This window comes from Miniopterus natalensis, chromosome X (genome assembly GCF_054644295.1).
Source record: "Miniopterus natalensis isolate mMinNat1 chromosome X, mMinNat1.hap1, whole genome shotgun sequence".
Taxonomy (NCBI): Eukaryota; Metazoa; Chordata; class Mammalia; order Chiroptera; family Miniopteridae; genus Miniopterus; species Miniopterus natalensis.
The window spans coordinates 50955028-50979389 of NC_142103.1; the positions used below are offsets into that span (position 1 = coordinate 50955028).

General features: G+C 34.9%; 1 protein-coding gene across 8 annotated transcripts in view; it reads left to right on the top strand.

The window, feature by feature from the left end:
* The window catches only part of ATRX (ATRX chromatin remodeler), a 263885-nt gene that overhangs the window by 170180 nt on the left and 69343 nt on the right, over positions 1-24362 (top strand). For all 8 annotated transcript variants that reach the window (XM_087813462.1, XM_016207255.2, XM_087813461.1 and 5 more), the window contains 3 exons: positions 3072-3225; positions 7895-8001; positions 20747-20855. In XM_087813462.1, the coding sequence (XP_087669588.1) occupies positions 3072-3225; positions 7895-8001; positions 20747-20855 (370 nt within the window). The remainder of the gene's footprint in view (positions 1-3071; positions 3226-7894; positions 8002-20746; positions 20856-24362) is intronic.

Sequence of the window (24362 nt, forward strand, 5' to 3'; positions counted from 1 at the left end):
AAATTAACAAAATAGAAACAGACTCATAGATACAGGGAATAGACTGACAGCTGTCAGAGCGGGGAGGGGTTGGGGGGTAGGAGAAAAAGGTGAAGGGATTAAGAAAAAAACAAAAAAACCCAAACTCACAGACAGACAACAGGAAAAAAAAGAAATTAGGAGTAAAGGTGTTGCCTTCTATTTGTATTCTCTTTATGCTTTACCTTGTAAACATTTTGTGATATCCAGAGTGGATACTAAGGAGTGACTTCAATTAATTAATTAAGTCACTGTTACTTGTTATGTATGTATACACAGCACAAAGCTGTTACCAAATTCCAGACTCACCGAAAGAAAATAGGTGTTCAGAAAAAACCATATTGTTTGTACAAACAATCTAGTCATGACAAACCCCTCTTGTCTGGGAATGTTTTTATATCAGTACAGGAAACTGTTTACCATTCAAGTTCCCAGATAGCAGCCATAGGCCAGCCTTACAAGGAGGCTTTTCTAAGATGAAATTTTAGTTTACTCTTGAAGGATAGTACAGCATAAGTAGAAGTTTACCAGGCAAAGAGGGAAAGAAAGCAATATAAGACATTCAACGATAGGTATGGAATCTTGCAAGTATGTGAAATGTTTAGGCAGTAGTTCATTGTTTTCAGTATAAATGCATAGTCAGCTTTCTAAATGTAATGAAAATCACTAGGATCCAGACACAAAAAAAGAGAGCTGATAAATAGTGAGTTCAAGAAGGTGTGCTATTGGGATATACTAGTCTTGAGACTAGCAATTTTTGTTTTCACCTACCTAGGGATAGTATACTAGTCCTTGAACCATTTATAAGGTGGAGAGTTCTTAGAACCCAGATTAAACCTGAATCTCTTTAAAGGGTACATACTCCATGGAAGAATAGGATAGGAAAAAAAATTGGGCTTCATTCAATCCAGGGAAAAGACAAGAAAGCTTAATTGTTTCACCCTGGGCTCTGGGTTGGGAAAGTAGTTTCCTTGGATTCATAATCATGGGCTTTCTCTCACATAGTTTGTGGTTTGAATTTACATTACTTACATAGTCTAAAAATCTCAAGCTGAAATACTAACCTCAAAAGTAATTCTGGGTTGGTAACCCCCTGGAGCACCTGGCAAAAGCAGATGTAGAATCACTGTGGAGATGAATGACCTCAACCTGAGCTACCCAAGGGTCTCCCATATTACAGCTACACTGAAAGTGAAATGACAATAAAAAATATAGATGTGTGAGGAATCAATTCACTTTAAGTAAATACAGCAACAAAATAAGTTAGCAGTCAACTTAATGAAAGTTAACACACACAAGGAACAGCATGATTTGATTCTCAAGAACCTCAGATAATAGAAGTATTTTATTTATTTTTAAAAATATATCTTTATTGATTTCAGAGAGAGGAAAGGAGAGGGAGAGAGAGATAGAAACATCAGTGATGAGAGAGTCATTGACCCGCTGCCTCCTGCATGCCCCCGGCTGGGGATCAGGTCCGCAACCCGGGCATGTGCCCTGACTAGGAACCGATCCCCCATCGCCTGGATCCTAGGTCGACGCTCAACCGCTGAGCCACGCCCGACCGGGTGATAGAACTATTTTATAAAGACTATAAAATAAGTATGTTTAAAGTGATATTTAAAAAATTATGAGCATAATATTATGCTGGGCAATTTAAAACTTTGATGAAGCAAACAACGTTCTAGAAAAATATAACAGCATTGAATGTTCATTGCAGTTATTTCACAGTAGCCAAAAATTAGAAATAACCTAAATGTCTGTGAACAGGAGAACTAATAAATGATGGTATATTTATGCAGTAGAATACTACATGACAGAATGATTGAATAAGTTTTACTCTGAGTGAAAAATGAAATACTACATTGAGGTAATAAATTTAAGTTGTAGAATGATACAAATAGGATGGCTAAGTAAGTCCTCACTTAACGCTGTCAGTAGGTTTTGTGACTTTAAGCAAAATGATGTATAATAAAACCAATTTTACCCTAGGCTAATTGATGTAAACAAGCATTAAGTTCCTGTAGCATCTGTTCAATGTTAGAACAAAACACTATTCGAGGACCTGCTATAGATAAAAACATGAAAGGTAATGTCCAGTTTAGGGATACACTTGTAGGGAAAAATATGAAAACATACACAGAAATAATAATTATAGAATTTAAGGTTTTAATTACCTCTCCAAAAGAAGGGAGGGAAAGAAGAATGTGATTGGGTAGGGCCACAATATTAGGCTTTGAGTGCATCAGAAGCAGATTTAACAAGTGTTATAATACGATAAAAGTGGGATGTGGGAACATGGCTGTTTATTATATTCTATATACATTTCTGGATATGTAAACTTTTATAGCAAAAATTATAAAAATGTAAAATACTTCGCATTAAAAAGCAATTGGGAGAAGTTACGAAAACTGGTTAAACCTGTATATTCCTCATTTTTGCATTGAATTGTTTATGTTTAGACCTTGATTATTTTGTGTCACTTTCTTCTTACACTTTTTATTGTCAAAGTTTGTGTGAAAATAACAAAATTAATATGATATGATGATTCTGGGACCAGTATTTAAGTTTTCCAGAATTCTAGTAGCACAGTGAAATGTTTCTTGCCCCTGCGCTTAAGATCTTTTCTCTCTTGATCTCTGAGTCAGTCAGTCTCCCTCTCTTTCTCCTTCCCTTCATTTCTCTCTGTCTCTCTTTGGGCCTTTTTCTCTCCTAGTCCCTGTATCTTGGGATGTTTTGGGGGATATTATCTCTCAGGGCCTGGGGGCCTCTGTCTCTTAGCACCTCTGTCTTCCTGAGCCCTCTGCCTCAAGTGTTTCTCTCACAGTATAGAGCTCTCCTGTGGTAGTCTTTTTTTTCTGGGAATGAATGTGCGTGTGTGTTTGTATGTGTGTTTCTCTTCCCTCTCCCAAATTCCTATTAGTCTCTTCCTCACTTTCTCCCTGGGTTGGTCTATGTTTGTTCTCTTGGTCTCTTTCTTAATTCCTCTCTTGGGGTCTTTTAGTTTTTTTCCTTATTTGCCTACTTATTTATGTTTCATTTATTTTATTTAGGTAAAGCTACTTCCTCCTCTAATCCAAGCAGCCCAGCTCCAGACTGGTACAAAGATTTTGTTACAGATGCTGATGCTGAGGTTTTAGAGCATTCTGGCAAAATGGTACTTCTCTTTGAAATTCTTCGAATGGCAGAGGAAATTGGGGATAAAGTGTAAGTTCTTTCCTATTCTTTATATAAATGAACTTTTTGATAACCTATTGTTTAAACAGTTTATTTGAAGAAATGTGTTTTCTTTTCTTCCTTTCTAAAGATGTCATTACTTTGTTTAGTGTAGTGATAGACAAGTATCTTCTTTCTAAGCCGCTAATTCTATGAGCATATTCGGGTTATTTCTGTAGTGCTGTTTTCCCCTTCTGGCTGTTGCTCCTTGAATTTATTCCATTGAGCCAGGCCTCTAGTTGATATCTATATTTTATCATCTTCAAAACCAGTTTTCAATATGTGCAGTGTAGCTTTTACCCTGTTACTTTACTGAGCTTTTTCCCACCTAAAGTCACTTAGTGACATTTTGATCCCCAAATCCAGTGGACACCTCTCAGACTTTATTTCACCTATTTGATGATTATCTTATCATTTCTCCTCTGTTTTTTGTTCCTCTTTGTTTTACTTATAGCATTTGCACCCTCATTTCCTTCCCTGCATCCCATCCCCAGTCTCATCCTTCAAATTACTATTAAAAAACATACTTTTATAGATTTGAACCAGGCTTATTGTTTAGGCTGTTATAAGGTCCCCACATTTTATCACAAATATTTTAAAAATATATCTATTATGCTTTTAATAACAATTTAACATAAGGCTAAAAAATAATTCATCTTTGGCATTAGTCAAAGATGACTCCCAGGCTTCCAGCCTAAGTGGCTGATAGATTATGTGTTATTTACTAAAACGGACAATATTAGGGGAGAACTAAGCTCACTAAAAACAGTAAAGACTGTTATGTTGGAGTGGCCTATTAGGTATCCAGGAGAGATGTCAAGTAGAAAGTAGATATTAGAGTTCAGAACTTCTTAAAGGTAAGGAGAGATTATTGCTTAGACATGCTCATGCTTTTTTCTACTTTCAACTTCTGTCAATTAAAATTAATTTTTATTTGGGTACCATACAAGAATTTTATGAGAGTACACGTTATTTTAGTGGTCGTTTAATTTTCTAACCAATACAAGAATCTCTACCATGTTCATCATAGATATTCTCCTACCCTTTCCTGTGATAGAATATTTGCCATCTCATAAGGCTGTCTGTAGTTGAACACTTCAAATTGTTAGAAAATGTATCCTTTATACACTATTCCTATAGCTGTTTCCTCTCTGGTCTAAAATAGAATATATCTACTGTTTCTTTTACACTGTTATTAATGGTCATTTTTAGTTATAAACACAACTGATAGATGTTATCAGTGTTAAGACTATAAAACTATGCATTTCCAGGATTGTGATTACCACTATTCTTTATCTGTCCAACATTTCATTATGGCAGTTTTCAAACATAATTAAGGGCAGAAAGAATTTTATAGTGAATACCCATATACCTGACGCCTAGAATCGACACTCTATTCTATACTTACTGTATTTTCTTTATTATATATCTATTTATCTATCCATCTCTCCATCGATCTTATTTTCCTTATGCCTTTTAAAGTAGGTTACAGACATCGCTTCTATTATTTCAATTGCCTTATCTTCAAATAGTGGTGGGTTTATCACTCTTGTCAATTTTAGCTTCTCTTCTCAATTCATTGATTTATTTTTTGTATGGCATAATTTCCGTCCTGACCACATGGTCTTGAATATACTTTAGTTCTTAGTACCCATCTCAAAATATGGTTGCAGTAAAAAAGACACAGAGCTTTAGTGAGGCAGGTTATTGTTTATTCTGGACCCTATGCATACATTCATGCAATCCTATAGAGAGGTTTTCCGACTTTGAGGGAGGAAGAAATTTTACTCTAGCCTTGTATGTTCTTTTAGCTGATCTAATAATTAAATCGGCATGAGACAGATTAAGATAAAATAACCAAATTTAATTACATATGTATGTATGGAAACCCCAACATATATGCCAGAATGAGAGATCTCACATACAGGAGAGGTTCAGAGACAGAAAAGTAATATGAGGTATCTTTTATATCCTGAGCTAAGTAGGGTAAAATGCCCTGAAGCTTCAGAAGGAAGGAGGATAATTTTCAGGATAAGAGCAAGTGTTTAGTAAATATAAGTGCCCTGCCCTATAGATAGGTTATAAAAAGTTATTTCTGGTAAAAGTTTCTCTCGAGCCTTCAGGGTCTCAGTTACCTTTAGTTCAAAATAGTCCACATTCCAAAGGAGCACATTTTGGAGAGGACTGTTCTGAAACCCTTTACAACCTCTAAATAACAGTGTTGATTGATGTTGAAACCTGTGGTCAGTGAAGACACTTTTTTTTTTTTTTAAAGAGCTGCTGTTAAATCAGATTCCCCTGTTCTTTATTTGTGCAGTTGATCTTTTGACACAAATACAGGGTGGGGCAAAAGTAAGTTTATAGTTTTTCTGATGGAAAAATAATACGATAATTAGTAAATAATATAAGAATCAACTTTGTGTTTAGCATACTCACAACTGTAAACCTACTTTTGCCCCACCTGGGAGAAACTTGATATTTCCACAGGATGAGAAACAAATATGTTGATGAATGTTTAACAGCTGTCTCTCCAAATGAATGAATAAATAAATTTATATATATTAGAGAAAGCAAAGAAGCAAGAAAGAAAAGCCCTGATTTGTAACATTTGCTGATTTCCATGGTATAAATGCTCCCACTGTGGCCAATTCAAGCCGCCAACATAATGTCAGAGGTGGGAAGAAATGTTGACAGTCCACTTTCCTGTTTCGAGCTAGTTATAACCAACTGTGGTACACCACTGGTTTCAGCTCAGCCCTTCTGATTAATTTGTTTTCTTTCATTTAAATATTAAATTTTGATTGAATATTTACAGATATGTGTGGATTTAATAAGTATTGCCTTTATATTTTCACATGGGTCATTTATAAAGTAGATAAAGCCAAAATAGTTTATATAAATATGAAAATGATTACTAATCAGGACAACAGTTCTTCATGTTGTCTGAAAAGGTTAACAGAGATAACCATTAGTTTATATTCACTTGGTCCTAATAACACTCTCTTTTTCATAGTGAGACTTACCTGAACTCAGTGGTTCCCAGAACCAGCCTTAATGCTAATTGACTCAAATCAACAGCTTTCCTGAATAGTAGCCCAAATTCCAGATTAATTATCATTAAATAATATGTATTTCTAAGAGTTTAAGTTTCCTAGTTATAGGAACTGTCAAAAACTTAATTTATATTTCAGAAAGAATTGATTCAATAAAGTTTTTGATTCTGGGAAGAAAAACCAATCTACTGAGAGATCAAAGTATAGTGCTGATAATTTATAATGAGCACCAGGGATCAATTCATTTACTTCCCAGAATTCTAGGAATACCAACTGGTAGACCCTAGCCACTCACAGCGCAGAGTTCAGGAAGCCATACAGTAGTCAGTGCATATGTTGTTAACTCCCAAGGGCTGCTTCATAGTTTGAGTTGTTCTTTTAGTTCTACTAAAGTTGAAAACATCTAGCAGTGAGGGTGAAACATCTTCCATGAGCACCTCTCTCCTACATTACAGCTTTCAGAATCAAAACAAAAAAGATGCTTACCACAGGTGTCTAGTTTTTTGTAGACTGACCTACTTTGTTTGCATATATAAGGGAGAGAACAAGCTCTTCTATATTCTTTCTAGAGTTTTTTTTTCACTTCCAGGTGTGTAATTGTGTCCACTTCTCACCAATTGGATAGAACAGAGCAGTGGTTTTCAAGCTGTTTCTCAGAGGTCTTGTAAGTTGATGACCTAGAGCAGAGGGTGAGGGTCCATCAACACTTTTTCTCCTCCCTCAATGCCTAAAACACCTTGCTTTTATATTTTTTATTTTAACACTATGTAAGACTTTATGTGAACAGATAGTGTTCATTGCTAAAAAGGAGTTAGAGAAATACTGAGATAGAGAATCGAGAATTTGCAGACATATTTGAAATAGAATGACAAAGTATTTAGAATGTGTACAATTTAAAATTACTCAAATACTTTTATTAAGAAGGCTTTTTCTCATATTCTCTAAACTGTGTTTTGCAAAGTAAAAGTTTTTGATTTTGACAAAGTCCAGTTTATCAACTTACATTGCATAGATTATATTTTTGGTGTCATGTCTAAGAATTATTTGTCTAACCTCAAGTTATAAATTTTTTTTTGTTGATATTCTAAACATTCTATGGTTTTGTATTTTACATTTAGATTTATGATCCATTTGAGTTAATTTTTATATAAAGTATGAAGTTTAGGCCAGAGTTCATTTATTTGAATACAGATGTCCAATTTTGCCTTTACCTCTTCGTTAAAAAACCAATTAACGATATTGTGTGGCTCTCTGTTATGTAGACTCTGTATTTTGTTCCATTGATTTTGTCCTTTGTGCTTGTCCTTTCATCAGTACTCTGGTTTTTTTCATGTTTTTTTCCCCCCTATTTTGATTACTCTAGCTTTGTAAGTGTTGAAATGCTGTACAGTTAGGTCTCCAACTTTTTCTCTTTCAAAGTTGTTTTGGTTACTCTGTGTGCTTGGCATTCCCATATAAACTTTAGAATCAGCTTGTTAATTTCTAAAAAAAAAAATCCTACTGGGGTTTTCATTAGTATTGTGTTGAATTTGCAGATTAATTTTAGAAGAAGTGATATCTTTACTATATGAATCTTCTAATCTGAGAACACTCATCTGTTTTTTTAGACTTGTTTTCAGCCAGTCTCTCATATCTCTGGACTTGATTGAAGATTTTCTTGAATTGGCTAGTAGGGAGAAGACAGAAGATAAAGATAAGCCTCTTATTTATAAAGGTGAGTTACAAACATTTGTATAGCATAAGTTTTAAAACATTCATTTATACATCTTGTGTAAACATTTTAACAATAAAAGAAAAAATAACCAGACCTACAACCCTAATATATCCATGTTTTTCTCCACTTTATTCTTAACCATATCCATATAATTATGGTCTTTGTTGTTGCAATTTTAGCATCAGTTAAAAAATGTTTTTTTAAACAGATTTATTGAGATATAATTCACATAATGTGGAATTGAACAACTTAAAATATACAATTCAATGGTTTTTATTATATTCACAGAGTTGTGCAACTATCAACAAAGTCAATTTTTGAAAATTTTAATCACCACCAAAGAAACCCTATACACCTTTTAGCTATGACTGTCCTACCTCACCCTTCCACCCTGCCATCCCTAGGCAATCACTAATCTATTTTTATTTCTGTAGATTGACCTATTCTGGACCTGTCAAATAAATGGATTCATATAATATGTGGTCTTTTGTGACTGGCTTCTTTCACATAGCATGTTTTCAAAGTTCATCCATGTTATAGCATATGACAGTACTTCATTTGTTTTTATGGTCTAATAAAATTTCATTGTATGGATAAAACCCACATTTGATTATCCATTCATTCATTCGTAGATATTTAGGTTGTTTTCACCTTTTGACTATTGTGAATAGTGTTGCTATGAACATTTGTATACAAGTTTTTATGTATTTAAACATCTATTTTCAATTCTTTTGGATATATACTTGGGAATGGAATTATTGGATCATATGATAATTCTGTGTTTAATTTATTGAAGAGCCATGAAATTATTTTCCACACTGGCTACACTATTTTACATTCCCATAAGCAGTGTATAAGGGTTCTGATTTCTCTACATCTTTGCCAACATTTGCTTTCCTTTTTTAAAAATAAATATATTTTTATTGATTTCAGAGAGAGGAAGGGAGAGGGAGAGGGAGAGAGAGAGAGACACATCAATGATGAGAGAAAGTCATTGATCAGCCGCCTCCTGCACGCCCCCTGCTGAGGATTGAGCCCACAACCTGGGCATGTTCCCTGAATGGAAATCAAACCTCGATCTCCTGGATCATAGGTTGATGCTCAACTGCTGAGCCATGCTGGCCAGACCACTTTCCTTTTCTTTTTTTAAAAATTATTATTATAGCAATCCTAGTGGCTGTGAAGTGGCATCTCATTATGATTTTGATTTGTATTTCTCTAATAACTAATAATGTTTAACATCATTTCATGTGATTGTTGGCTCTTTGTATATTTTCTTTGGAAAAATGTTTATTCTGATCCTTTGCTAGTTTTTGAATGGGGTTATTTGTCTTTTTGTTATCTAGTACAGGGATATATATTTTTTCTTTTACATTTTCTGCATACCAGTCTATTGTCAGATATATGATTTGTAAATATCTTATCTCATTCTGTGGGTTGTCTTTTAACTTCTTCATAGTGTCCTTTGAAGCACAAGTTTTTCATTTTGATGAAGTCCAATTTATCTATTTTTGTTACTTGTGCTTTTAGTGAAACGCAAGTTCATGAACATTAACCCCTATGTTTCTCTCAGAGAATTACATAGTTTTAGCTATTACATTTAAGTCTTTAATCCATTTTGAATTTATTCTTGTGTATGGTATAAGAACCTGGTCTAGTTTCATTTTATTCCATGTATCTGTCCAGTTTTCCCAACATTTTTTGAAGACACTGTCTTTACCCATTGTATATTCTTGCCTCCTTTTTCAAGTATTAATTGACCATATAGGCATGGGTTTATTTCTGGGCACTCTTATTTATTCCATTTATCTATGTGTCTGTTTTTATGTCGGTACCATGTTGTTGATTATATAGCCTTGCAGTATATTCTGATATCAAGTAGTGTGATACCTACAGCTTTGTTCTTCTTTCTCAAGATTGCTGTGGCTATTTGTGATCTTCTGTGGTACCTTATAAATTTTAGGATTATTTGTTTTAGTCCTGTGAAATATGCCATTGATATACTGAGAGGGATTGTACAGAATGAGTAGATTGCCTAGGGTAGTATGGGCATTTTAACTGTTAATTCTTTCTATCCATGAGCACAGCATATGCTTCCATTTATTTGTATTTTCTGCACTTTCTTTCTTCAATGTCTTATAATTTTGCAAGTACAGCTCTTTTACCTCCTTGATTAAATTTATTCTTAGGTATTTAATTTTTTGATGCAATTGTAAATGGTATTGTTTTCTTAATTTCTTCTTCTGATAGTTCATTATTGGTGTATAAACTGCAATGGATTTCTGAATATTAATTTTGTATTTTGCTACTTTACTGAATTAATTTATCAGATCTAATTGTGTTTTGGTAGGATCATTAGGGTTCTCTCTATATAGTATCATGTAATCTACAAATAATGAATTTTACTTCATTTCCAGTTTGGATGCCTTTTATTTTTTTTTCTTGTCTGATCGCTGTAGCTAGAATTTCCAGTACTTTGTTGAATAAGGTGGTAAAGGTGGACATCCCTGTCTTCTTCCTGATCTTAAGGGAAATACTTTCAATTTTTGCCCATTGAGTATGATGTTAGCTGTAGGTTTGTCATATATGGCCTTTATTAGGTTCAGGTATGTTCCCTTTATTCCCACTTTGCTGAGAGTATTTATCATAAAAGGGTGCTCAATTTTGTCAAATGCTTTTTCTGGATCTACCTATATGATCATATGATTTTTATTTTTCATTTTGTTTGTGCAGTGTATCATGTTAATTGATTTGCAGATATTGAACCAGACTTGCATCCTCGGAATAAATTGTACTTGATCATGGTGTATGATCTTTTTAATGTATTGCTGGATCCTGTTTGCTAATATTTTGTTGAGGAGTTTTACATCTGTATTCATCAGGGATTTTGGCCTATAATTTTTTATTTTTATAATGTTTTGGTGGTTTTGGAAACGGTAATTCTAGCCTCATGAAATGAGCTTGGAAGTCTTCCCTCCTTTTGGACTTTTTGGAATAGTTTGAGAAGGATAGGTATTAATTCTCCTTTGATTATTTGGTAAAATTCACCTGTGAAGCCATCAGATCTAGGACTTGAATTTGTTGGGAGTTTTTTGATTACTCATTTGATTTTGTTTGTAGTTATCTGTCTTCTCATATTTTATATTTCTTCTGGATTTGGTCTTGGGAGATTGTATGTTTTTAGGAATATATCCATTTCTTCCAGGTTGTCCAATTTGTTTGCCTATAATTTTTCATAGTATTCCTGTGGTGTCAGTTGTCACTTCTTTTCATCTCTGATTTTTTTAATTTGGGTTCTCTCTTTTTTTCTTGATGAGTCTTGTTAAAGGTTTATCAATCCTGTTTATCATTTCGAAGATTCAGCTCTTGTTTCATAGATTTTTTTGTATTTTTTTAGACTCTTTTTTATTTATTTCCCCTCTGATGTTTATTATTTCCTTCCATCTACTCAGTTTGGGCTCTGTCTGTTGTTCCTTTTCTAGTTATTTTAAGTATAAGGTCTGGCTGTTTATTTTCTTGAGGCAGGTGTGAATTTTCCTCTTAGGACTGCTTTTACTGTGTCCCATAGATTGTGGTAATTGTGTTTTCATTTTCATTTGTCTCAAGGTGACTCTTGATTTCTTCCTTGATCTTGTTGTTAACTCATTCATTGTTTAGTAGCATGTTATTTACCCTCCAAGTGTTTGTGTGTTTTTCAGTTTTCTTATAGTCTATTTCTAGTCTCATACCACTGTGATTGGAGAAGATGTTCGATAGTATTTCAGTCTTCTTAAATTTATTGAAACTTGTTTTGTGTTCTAACATATGGTCTGTCCTGGAAAATGTTCCATGTGCTCTTGAAAAGTGTATATTCTGCTTTGGGGTGAAATATTCTGAAATCATCAATTAAATCCATCTAAGGCAGGTGACATTTAAGGCAGGTGTTTCCTCATTTTCTGTCTAGATGGTCTGTTTATTGGTGTCAATGGGGTGTTAAAGTCCCTTACATTTACTGTATTACTGTCGATATCTCCCTTTATATGCATCATATTTGTTTTATATATTTAGGTGCTTGTATGTTAGGTATGTAAATATTTACCGGTTATATCCTCTTTTTGGATTGATCCTTTTAACATTATGTAATATCCTTCTTTGTCTCTTATTACAGCCTTTAATGTCTATTTTTACTGCTATAAATATTGCTGTCCCAGCTTTTAAAATTTCTATTTGCATAAAGTTTTTTCATCTCTTCACTTTCAGTCTGTGTCTTTCATTCTGAGGTGGGTTTCTTGTAGACAGTATATATATGGGTCTTGTTTTCTTATCCATTTAGATACCCTGTGTCTTTTGATCGGAGCATTTAGACTATTCACATTTAGAATGTTTATTGGTAGGTATGTATTTTTGCTATTTTATTCTTAATAATTGTGTTCCTGTTTTTCTTGTTAGAGAAGTCCCTTTAACATTTCTTGTAATACTGATTTGATGCTAATGAACTTCCCCCCCCCCTTGTCTGGGAATCTATTTCTCTTTTAATTTCAAATAATAGCTTTGCTGGGAAGAGTAGTCTTGATTGCAGGTCCTTGCTTTTTATCACTTTGAATATTTTGTGCCAGTTCTTTCTGTCCTGCAAAGTTTCTGTTGAGAAACTAGTTGACAGGCTTATTCCCTTGTAGGTAATTAACAGTGTTGCTGTCTCCCTTGCCACCTGAGCCAAATGCTCCATGGGTATTCCATGTGTGGATTTTGTGTGCCTTCCTGTTGTTATTGAGCCTTGATTGCTGTTGGCGTGTCTGTAGCTGGGATTAATTTTCATGCTGACTGGCTCTGAGGACTGGCTGTGACTATAGTGGACGAGCTATCGTGTGGGGGCTGAGTTGCTTTATCGGTGCTGTGGTGCTTCCTAAATTGGCCATTGGGGTGTGTCATTTGTGTAGGCAATTGGGTGGTGCTCTGGTGTTGTTTAAAGTCAGTCACCAGATGTGTTGGTTCTGGTTCTTAGGATGGGCTCTGGTGCAGGCCAAGTTTATGTGCTGCCTGTGGCTGACTTGGGGCCACCTGGTAGCAACTACAAAGTGATCTGTGGCTGTTAGCTACCTGTGCTGTGCTGGAGGCACCTGAAAAAGGCTTTGCTGTGAAACCAGGATGGTTGTCACTATGCCTGGCTTGGGGCCACTTAGCAAAAGGTACAGGGTTTGCCAAGCCTCCCCACCCCCCACTGTTTGTTTGAGGTCTGTGGACTTTTGATAGATTTTAGGAAAATCGCAGCATAGGTGGAGGCTGGCTGCTTGTGTGAATAGCTGCTGAAAGGGTTTCTGGCAGGTGGGGTAGGGTCACAGTGAATCATAGGGTGGGGCCACAGGGAATCACGAGGTTAGGTTAATGAGGTTAATGGAGACTAAGATTTGGCACCTGCCTGTGCTTGCAGGTTGTGTGTGGGGAGGGATCAACAAAGGATGAATGATGCCTGCCAGTACTTCTGTCCAGGGAAAAGCTGCTCCCCCAGAAAATTTAGTTCCTTTCTGAATGTCCCTGATGCTTTTCTACCTGTGGTCCCTTAACTAGAGCTAAGGGTGAGTCTTTGTGAGTCTCTGTGTGGGCCCTTTAAGAGGACACCTGGGCCTGCAGCAGCCCTCTGTCTCAACTGAATGGAATTCTTGCTGATTTTCACAGACAGACGTTATGGAGACTCCTCTTCCTGGCCCTGGTGCTCTGGGCTGGGGTGCTTAGTGTGGGGCTGTCACCTTTTGCTTCTCATGTATCAGCTCCATAGCAGATATATCGCTCCTGATGTAACTGGCACATGTGGGTGTGAGTCCAGCACACTTTGCATCTCAACCCCTCCTACCAGTAAGGACATGGCTTCTTCTTTATATCCTTAGCTATAGGAGTTCTGTTCAGTTAGACTGGAGATAGTTTTGAAGGGTGGTTGTTTTATAATTCAGTTGTAATTTTGATGTGGTTGTGGGAGAAGGCCAGCACAGCATTTTCCTACTCTGCCATCTTGACCAGAGCTATAAATATATTTTCCTATTATCACTATGTATTAGTTTTGTTAGTTATATTTTATATTCTGACAGTGCTTCATTATTTTAAAGGCTGTGTTACAAAAAATGTTATATCAATTTACAACCATGAAAAAGTAGAAAATGCCCATTTTACTGTATGCCTATAGTACTATAATTACATTTTCTTCATCTTTCATGGGTGAGAACAGTTGTTTTTAATTTATGTTTTTCTGACCACTGATAAGGTTGAATATTTTTCCATATGCTTGCTTGTTCATATCTAATTTTATAAATTGTCTTCAGCAAATATTTGTTTTAACCATCAATTAGTTCAGTTTATCTTTTGAGTACTTACTACTGCTGTTGCTACTGCTATTACTACTATGACTACTACTATTATGACTGCTACTGTATTTTGGGTATTGAACTAGGTTCAAGGGGTATTACAGGAAATCATGTTATAGAGAGGGATCAAACACATATATGTGCCATAATAGAGATAGATATAATTTTTTTATGGAATCTTGGGTGATAATATTAATTACTCAGTAAGTTTAATCACTATGTGACAGGCACTAAGAGGCCTTTTTTATATTAATTCATTTTACAATAATCCTATGTAATAGGTACTCTTGTTATCCATCATTTTTAAAGATAAAGACACTGAGGCACAATGAGTTTAATTACTTAGCTCTATATGAAAATGCTAGTAAATGATGAAACTGTGATTTAAACTCAGGGCATCTGGCTCCAACGTATATATTTTTGATTAATAACCTATACTGACTATATCACAGTTTTTATGTACTGGATTCACATAAGTGTTGGTACAGATTGTTCATTTGTATTATTATGGAAAGGTGAGTATCTTGAAATACTTATTAAAATATATATTCTATTCAGTTATGATTAGCATATTTACTTTAATAATTATCCTGTTGAAGTGAACAGTTAATGCAATGTGGCTCCAGTCTCTTACATTGTTATCCAACTGCCTATCTCAAATTATTTTTTTCTTAGATGTCTATGCCTTTTTTTCCAGTTGAAAGAAATAAGCTTAAATAAGCAAATTTACTTTCTTAGGCATTACTGAATTTTTAGCAAGGAAATTCTAGGTTGTCAATATGAGTGAAGATATAGGTAAGTAATAAACATGTTATAAAGCATGTTTTAAACTAATGGCCTAATTTTAAGTAAAAAAGTTTGCCGAATGATATAAATCTCAGTTTTGCCAACTTATTTTTATGTTAAGACTCTAGAGTGTGATAATCAGTTTTTCTTGGAGGTGAATAGTAGTATGTAGAAAGTCAAAGAATTAGAATGGAAATTATGTCTGAGAAAATATAAAAATGTCATAAGAATTTAATCTCTTGATATTTTAATATCAATGCAAGTATTGGATAAAATTTCACCTCACTGTACAAAAGGCAGTATGTCTGATCACTGTTTAACTTATACGTTACCCATACACACATGCACGTGCACGCGTGCGCGCGCGCACACACACACACACACAATATCATCATAAAATAGGAACATATGCCGGTATTTGTTGCTAGGCTATAGAATAGTTTTGGCACATAATAGGCATTCAGTAAATATTTGTTCAATGAATGAATAAATGCATTATATGTGTCTGTTTTTTATCTCATCAGTATCAACCAGTTAATAAAAAGGGGGAAACCTGGATGCTTACAAATTTAATTAAAAGCAAGCTTCATGGGCATAATGCAACTTAACATGTTCTTTTGACAGTTTTAAAGGATTCTAATCAAGGAAATATATAAAGAAATTCACATGTAGATAATATACTTTTTTAAAAAAAACTGGTATTTTGATGGGGATTGCATTAAATCTATATAGTGCTTTGGGTAATATGGCCATTTTAACTATGTTGGTTCTTGCAATCCATGAACATGGGATATTCTCTCCATTTTGTTGTGTCTTTTTCAGTCTCTTAATAATGCTTTGTAGTTTTCAGTATATAAGTCTTTCATGTTCTTTGTTAAGCTTATTCCTAGGTATTTTATTCTTTTGATTGCAATTGCAAAAGGAATTTTTTTTTCCATTTCTTTTTCTGAAGTTTTGTTGCTAGTATACAGAAAGGCAATGGACTTTTGTACATTGATTTTGTATCCTGCAACTTTACTGTATTTCTTTATTGTTTCTAATAGTTTTTTGGTGGAGTCTTCAGGGTTTTCTATATACAGAATCATGTCATCCGCAAAAAGTGACACTTTTACTTCTTCCTTCCCTATTTGGATATCTTTTGTTTCTTTCTCTTCCCTAATTGCTCTGGCTAGGACTTCCAGAACTATGTTGAATAAGAGGGGTGAGAGTGGACATCCTTGTTTTGTTCCTGATCTTAGAGGGAAAGCTTTAGTTTTTCACCATTGAGTATGATATTAGCTGAGGGTTTATCATATAAGATCTTTATTATGTTAAGATACCTTCCTTCTATTCCTATTGAGTGTTTTAATCATAAATGGATGTTATATCTTATCAAATGCTTTTTCTGCATCTATTTATAAGATCATGTGATTTTTATCCTCTCTTGTGTTACTGTGGTGTATTACATTGATTGATTTATGTATGTTGAACCATCCTTGTGCCCTGGAATGAACTCCACTTGGTCATGATGTATTATTTTTTGATGTACTGCTGTATTAGATTTGCTAGTATTTTCTTTAAGATTTTTGCATCTGTATGCATCAGAGATACTGTACTGGTCTATAGTTTTCTTTTTCTGTGTTATCCTTGCCAGGTTTTGGTATCAGGGTTATATTGGCCTCATAAAATGTGTTAGGAAGTATTGCAACTTCTTCAAGTTTTTGGAAGAGTTTGAGAAGGATAGGTTTTAAATCTCCTTTGAATGTTTGGTAGCATTCACTGATGAAGCCATCTGGTCCTGGACTTGTATTTTTTGGGAGGTTTTTGATGGTGGTTTCAATTTCTTCACTGCTGATTTGTCCATTTAGATTTTCCAATTCTTCATGATTTAGTCTAAGAAGGTTACATATTTCTGGGAACTTATCCATTTCTTCTAAGTTATTGAATTTGGTGGCATATAGTCTTTCATAATATTCTAGTATGATCCTTTGTATATCTGTGATGTCTATGGTGACTTCTCTCATTTCTGATTTTATTTATATGTGTTGTTTCCCTTTTTTCCTTAGTGTGTCTAGCTAGGGGTTTGTCAATGTTATTAACCTTTTCAGAGAACCAACTCTTTGTTTAATTTATTTTTTATAATCTTTTTTATTTCATTCAATTCTCTAATTTTTATGATTTCCTTTCTTCTGACTTTGGGATGCTTTTGTTCTTTTTCTAGTTCTTTAAAATGTGATGTTAGGTTGTTTACTTGGGATTTCTCTTGTTTCTTGGGATATGCCTGTGATGTATAAATTTCCCTCTTATTACTGCTTTTGCTGCATCCCAGAAGTTTTGATGTGTCGTATTGCCATTCTCATTTGTCCCTATATATCTTTTGATCTCATCTTTTATTTCTTCTTTGACACTGTCATTTTTACTAGTATGTTGTTTAATCTCTATGTATTTGTGGTTTTCTTTACTTCCGTTTTGCTGTTGATTTCTAATTTCAAGGCATTGTGGTCAGAGAATATGCTTAGTATAATTTTAATCTTCTTGAATTTGTTGATGCTAGTTCTGTGACCCAACAAATCGTCTGTCCTTGAGAATGTTCCATATGCCCTAGAGAAGAATGTATAATCTGATATTCTGGGATAAAAGGCTCTCTAAATGTCAATTATGTCTATGTGGTCTAGTGTTTCATTTAAGGCTGGTAGTTTTTTACTGATTTTCTGTTGGTTGATCGTTCTAAGCTTTTCAGAGGAGCTGTAAGGTCCCTAACTATGATTGTTTTGATCTCCCTTTATTTCCATGAGTAGTTGCTTTATGTCTTTCGGCGCTCCCTGGTTGGGTGCGTATATATTAAAAAGTGTTATGTGTTCTTGATGTAGTCTCCCCTGTATAATTATAAAATGTCCATCTTTGTGTCTTGCTGTCTTTGTTGTTGTGAAATCTATTTTGTCAAGTATAAGTATGGCTACACCAGCTCTTTGGTGGATGTTGTTTGCTTGGAGAATCATTTTCTACCCTTTCACTGTGAATCTACCTTTGTCTTTGCAGCTTAGATGTGTCTCTTGTAGGCAGTGTATGGTTGGGTTTTGTTTTTTGCTCCATTCTGCTACTCTGTGCCTCTTTAATTGGTGAATTCAGACCATTTACATTTTGGGTAATTCTTGATGTATGGGGATTACCTATAGCCATTTTATCTTTTGTTTTCTGGTAGCTCTGTGCCTCCATTGGTTCTTTTCCTTTTACTTCTGTCTGTTCTTTTTGCTTGGTGGTGTTTCATACTTCTTTCCTCTATGTCCTCTTTTTTAAAGGAGGTTTGGAGATTTTTGTGTGTGGTTATCATTAGGTTTATAAAACATAAAGTTGCATATATATAATAGTTCTTTTTCTTTTGAGTGCATCTGATGTTTATCCTCCTTTGCCAGTTCAGACCTTTACCCCCCCTTTATGTTTTGTTGTCACAAATTATTTCTGTTATGCTGTGAGTTTTTTTTGGTGATCTTACTCGTAGTGTTGTGACCTTATGTTCTTTGTTTCAGGTAGAATGACTCCCTTGAGTATTTCCTGTAATGGAGGTTTTCTGATGATAAAATCTCTCAGCTTCTGTATGTCTGGGAACATCTTTATTTCTTCTTCATATTTAAAGGATAATTTTGCTGGATATGTTATTCATGGCTGGTAATTTCTCTCTTTGAGACGTTTGAATATTTGGTTCTACTCTCTTCTGGCTTGTAGAGTTTGTGCTGAGAAGTCGGATGAAATTCTGATGGTTTTCCTTTGTAGGTCACTTCTTTATTTTCCCTGACTGCTTTGAGAATTTTTTCTTTGTCATTAATTTTTGACAATTTTAATACAATGTGCCTTGGAGAGGGCCTCTTTGGACTGTGGTAACTAGGTGTTGTTTGCTTCTTGGAGTTGAGGATCTAGTTCTTTCCATAGGTTTGGGAAGTTCTCATCCACTGTTTGAATAGACTCTCTGGTCCCTTCTCCTTCTCTTCTTCTTCCAGAATGTCTATAATTCTAATATTGCTTTGTCTGATGGAGTCAGGTAGTTCTTTTGGAGCTCTTTCATTTTTCTTTATGCTCATGTCTGTTTCTCTTTCCCTCTCCATCATTTCTAGTTTCCTGTCTTCTATATCACTAATTCTTTCCTCCATCTTGTTTGCTCTGTTTTCTATGCTCAGTAGCTCATTCCTAATCTCCTTACTTGCATGATTCTTTTCTGATTCGCTCTTTTTCAGAGTTTCTATTTCTTTGGTAAAGTACATGTTTTGTTAATTGACTTGTTTTCTGAGTGCACTGAATTGTGTTTCTGTATTTTCTTTCCATCTCATTGGATATTTTGAGGACTGCAATCTTGAAATCTCTGTCATTTATATCACATATTTCTATGTGTTCCAGCTTGCTTTGAGGGGATTTTTCATTTTCTTTCTGATCATCCTCGTTACTGTGGTTATTCATGGTATTTCCTACTCTCCGTCGTCTGGGCATAAATATCCCTTCTATAGCCGTATTCTCTGAAGATTTTAATCTACTATTTTCCAGTAGATGGCATTGAATTGCAAGGTTTTTTACCTCTGTGATCTCCCAGACTTGACCTCCAGGGTATCCGCAAAGCAGTACAGCTGAGCTGCTTGGGAGTGGCGTTTGTTTTGCCCTTACCATACTGGTGCCCCGACCTCCTCCATGGGTCTCACCCCAAGCACCAAACCTGGGAATCAATCAGAGGGAAACTGGCTCCACTGCAGTAGCTTTTGTTTTTTCAGATAAAATGTTCCTTGACCCCACACCGAGGGCAACGGGAGGTGAGTTTTGGGAGCCCAAGGGGTGGCAGGTCTCTGTCATTCTGTTTCTTCATCAGAAACAACCCTGCCCGTCAGTGAACACCTGAGTGGTAGAACCTCGAGCTCTGTCAGGCATTTGCTGGTTCAGTCACTGTTCACTCTGCTCTACCTGCTGGGCTGCCCCCCACAGCTTTCTGTTCCTCCGGGCCTGCTGAAGGAAGTGCCTACTATGGTCAGTCAGTTTCCTCCCCTCTCCCAGCCACGCTGTGAGCTCCTGGCTGCAGGCCTTTGTCTGAGGTTCATCTGAGCTTTCTTCCCTTCTCGTCTGCCCTCTTATTCCCGGTTGCCCACCTTTAGATGTTTCAATGCACAGGTCTCTCAAGAATGCCTTTGTGTTGGGTAGGGAATTCTTTGTTGAATATTAGTTGGTTAATTTGTTGAAATTTTAAGTGGAGATGCCAATGCTGCCATTGCTCTGATGTCACTCCTAGTAAGCTGTTATATATATTTGATGACTATTTCTTTGTTCCTTACTGGGGTTTGGATTTAGAGTGATATTAACCTGATTTTGAATATCAGCTCTGTCATTTTCAAGCTATGTGATGTTGGGCCAGTCACTTAACCTTTTTGAGTCATAGTTTCTACTTTTGTAAAAGGATGTACTTTTTAAAGTATCTTTGTTATTTAATATCTCTTCAAGGAAATATGTAGTGAATTTATTTGTAATACAGTGAATTATCCCTTGATTAAAAATGTGTTTTGCTATGCATATAGAATACATGTAACCAACTGTTAAATGGGAAGCAAGATAGAAAATCTGTTATTACTAGCAGAACAGTGTATATCAAATCTCTTCTTTTCTTGTTAAATTTTCAGGTGAAGGGAAGTGGCTCCGAAACATTGACTATTACCGTTTAGATGGTTCTACTACTGCACAATCAAGGAAAAAATGGGCTGAAGAATTTAATGATGAAACTAATGTGAGGTAGGAAACCTTTTCTGTTTGTGTAGAGTTACTAAAAGTCATTTTAAATCTACAAACAGTAAAATTCACTCTTTTTAGTGTATACTTCTACAGTTTTTGACAATTGTAAGATACAGTCAAGATTTAAATGGTTTCTTCATCCCTTAAGAAATTCACTCAATGGAGTTAAGCAATTTGTATCCTTTTGAGTCTCACTTCTTTCACAAAGCAAAATGCATTTGAGATTCATCCATATTGTTATATATGTCAGTAGTTTATTCGTTTTTATTATTGTGTAATATTTCATTTTATGGATGTATCATAATTCATTTATACTTGAGAGACATTTAAGTTGTTTCTAGGTTTTGGAATTAAAATTGAAGTTGCTCTAAGCATTCATGTATAAGTTTTTGTGAGATCCATAGATAATTACCCAATGAAATAAAAATCCAAGAGCGCAATTTTTGGGCTGTATGGTAAGTTTGTAAGAAATGAGCAGTTTTCCAAGTGGTTGTCCAATTTTTTATTTTCACCTGCAGTGTAAGAGTGCTCCAATTGCTCTGCATCCTTGTTAGCACTTGGTATTACCGTGATTTTAAGAAAATTATTTTATCCATTCTAATGGGTATGTAATGGTATCTCATGTTATTTTAATTTGCTTAGTAGCCATTTTAAAATATTCCTGATCTCTTCATTTATTGTAGAAATTTGAGTCATATATAGTTGGCTCTTGAGCAATGTGGAGTTAGGGGCACCAGCGCCCCCCCAGTTGAAAAGCCACATATAACTTTTGAGTCCCCCAAAGCTTAACTACTGATAGCATGCTGTTGACCTGAAACCTTACTGATAACACAAAAAGTCAATTAACACAAATTTTGTATGTAATATGTATTATATACTGTATTCTTATAATAAAATGAACTACAGAAAAGAAAGCGTTATTAATAAAATCATAAGGAAGTGAAAATACTTGTAAATATTCACAAAAAAGTGGACCCACGCAGTTTTCAAACCCATGGTGTTCAGGGGTCAACTGTACTTTAAGTCACTGTAGGTATAGGGTGTGTTGTATATGTGTTGTTGATGTTGCTTGTTAGCAATTAACAGACTTGAACATCATTTGGAAGAGAAAAAAATATATACACATGCATATAAACATATGCGCACACACATACACATGTGTGAAAGTATGGCCTTTAAGGAAAGGACAAAGGGATGGAGTTAGTTTAATGACAAGATGGCTTAGGAATGCCTTCATAAATGTTTTCAACTTTGAAAGATATTACATTGTGTGTATAAACTTGTTTTCCTTCTAGCAGAGTCCTGAACTATATCTAGGGATAAGGCTAGAGAAATTACAGTTATTCCATAGGAAGAGCATATTTATTCTATTAGTTATTTAACATTTATAGAGTCTGGGAATGCTTACAGAAGGATGGCTTGAATACAGTAAAGCTTTAAAGCATATGTTTAAATAACTTAAAAGAATAAATACACATACTTTGTTTACCATGTTTTTTGTGTTGTTTTTTTTTTAAATCCTCACCCAAAGATATTTTTTCCATTGCTTTTCAGAGAGAGTGTGTGGGGGGCGGGGAGACATCGATTGGTTGCCTCCTGCATGCGTCCCAACCAGGGCCAAAGATTGAGCCTGCAACCGAGGTGTGTGCCCTTGGCCAGAATTGAACCTGTGACCCTTCAGTCTGCGGGCTAGTACTATAACCATTAAGCCAGACTGGCTAGGGCTGTTTGCCATGTTTTTAAAAATTATTTGTGTGAAGAAGTAAGTTTATTAACTGAGTAACCCTAATGTGTCAAACCTAATCTAAACCTTTGACTTGCTCAGTTTCTCAAATTTGTAAATATTATAGTAGCATATGATTTCTGTCATAACATTTCATATTTTATGACCAGTAGGGAACAAATGTGCATGCTGAGCCATTAGCTTGGTTTACTCACTAGCAAATTAATCCCCACCCCCAACATACGCCAAAAACTGTCTCTGACTCAAATGCATTTTACACACACACACACACACACACACACACACATCGTAGCTTTGAGGGGTTATTCTTCAGTAGCTAAACTTGTCTGGATTATATCCACAAATGTTACATATTATAACTGTCTGCTGTCTATGTATGTTCTATTTTCTCATGAGTCAGTTATTTTCCGAAAATATAATATAAATATAATATTTGTGGTAAAGCACTTAGAAAAACACATTAAGATAAACTTTAAAATAATGGTCATTTTTAATGTCTTGTGTTTGATAACTTTTTTAAACTTTTTATTTAGAAATAATTATGAAATCCCAGGAACTTACAAAGATAGTATAGAGAGTTCCTGTGAACTCTTTATCTAATTTTCCCTAATAGTTTCATCTTACATACCTGAATATATCAATGTATGTGTATATTTATGACTTTTATCACATATGTAGAGATGCCTATAACTACCACTGCAGTCAAGGTACAGAAATATTCCAACACCACTAATTTCTTCTCCATCTTTCTAATTTTGTCAAATTGAGACTGTTGTAGAAATGATATCCTGTATGTGGTTTTTGGAAATTGGTGTTTTTGACTCGGCATAATATCCTTTAGTTCTATCCAAGTTGTGTATATCTCTAATCCATTCCTTTATATTACAGAGTAGTATTCCATGGTAGGGATGTACCAGTTTGTTTAGTACAAATTGTACATCTATGGCAGGGCATTTTAGTTGTTTCCAGGCTTGGCTTTAACAAACAACGCTGCTCTGAATATTATGTACAGGTTTTGTGTGGACCTAAGGTTTCATTTCTCTAGGATAAATGCCCAGGAGTGCAATTGCTCAGTTGCATGGTAAGTGACTATTTAGTTTTTTTCAGAAACTGCCAAACTGTTTTCCAGAGTGGCAGCACCATTTTTATTTCCACTAGTAAAGTGTGAAAGATCAAGTTTCTCTGCATTCTCACCAGCATTTCGTATTATCACTGTTTTTCGTTTTAGCTGTTCTGGTAGGTGTGTAGTGAGTGGTATCTCATTGTGGTCTTAATTTGCATTTCCCTTATGGCTGGTTATATTGAACTATCTTCTCATGTGTTTATTTGCAATCTGTATATCATCCTGTTTGGTGAAATGTTTCTTCATGTCTTTTGCCCATTTTCCGATTGGATCGCTTGCTTTTGTATTGTTGAATTGTGAAAATTCTTTATATAATAACGATGTGAGTCATTGTTAGATATGTGATTTGCAGATATTTTCTGCCAGTGTATGCTTTATCTTTTCATGCCCTCACAAGGTCTTTCAAAGAGCCAACATTTTTAATTTTGATGAAATCTAGTTTGTCAGTGTTTGTTTTTCAGCATGCTTTTCAGTGTCAAGTCGAAGAAATCTGTCCAAAGCCCTACGTCCTGAAGATTTTCTTCTGAGTTATCTTGTAAAAATTTTATAATTTTACATTTTATATTTAAGTTTGAGGTGCATTCGAATTAATTTTTGTATAAGATGTGAGATGTAGCTTCAGTTCATTTTTCTCTACCCC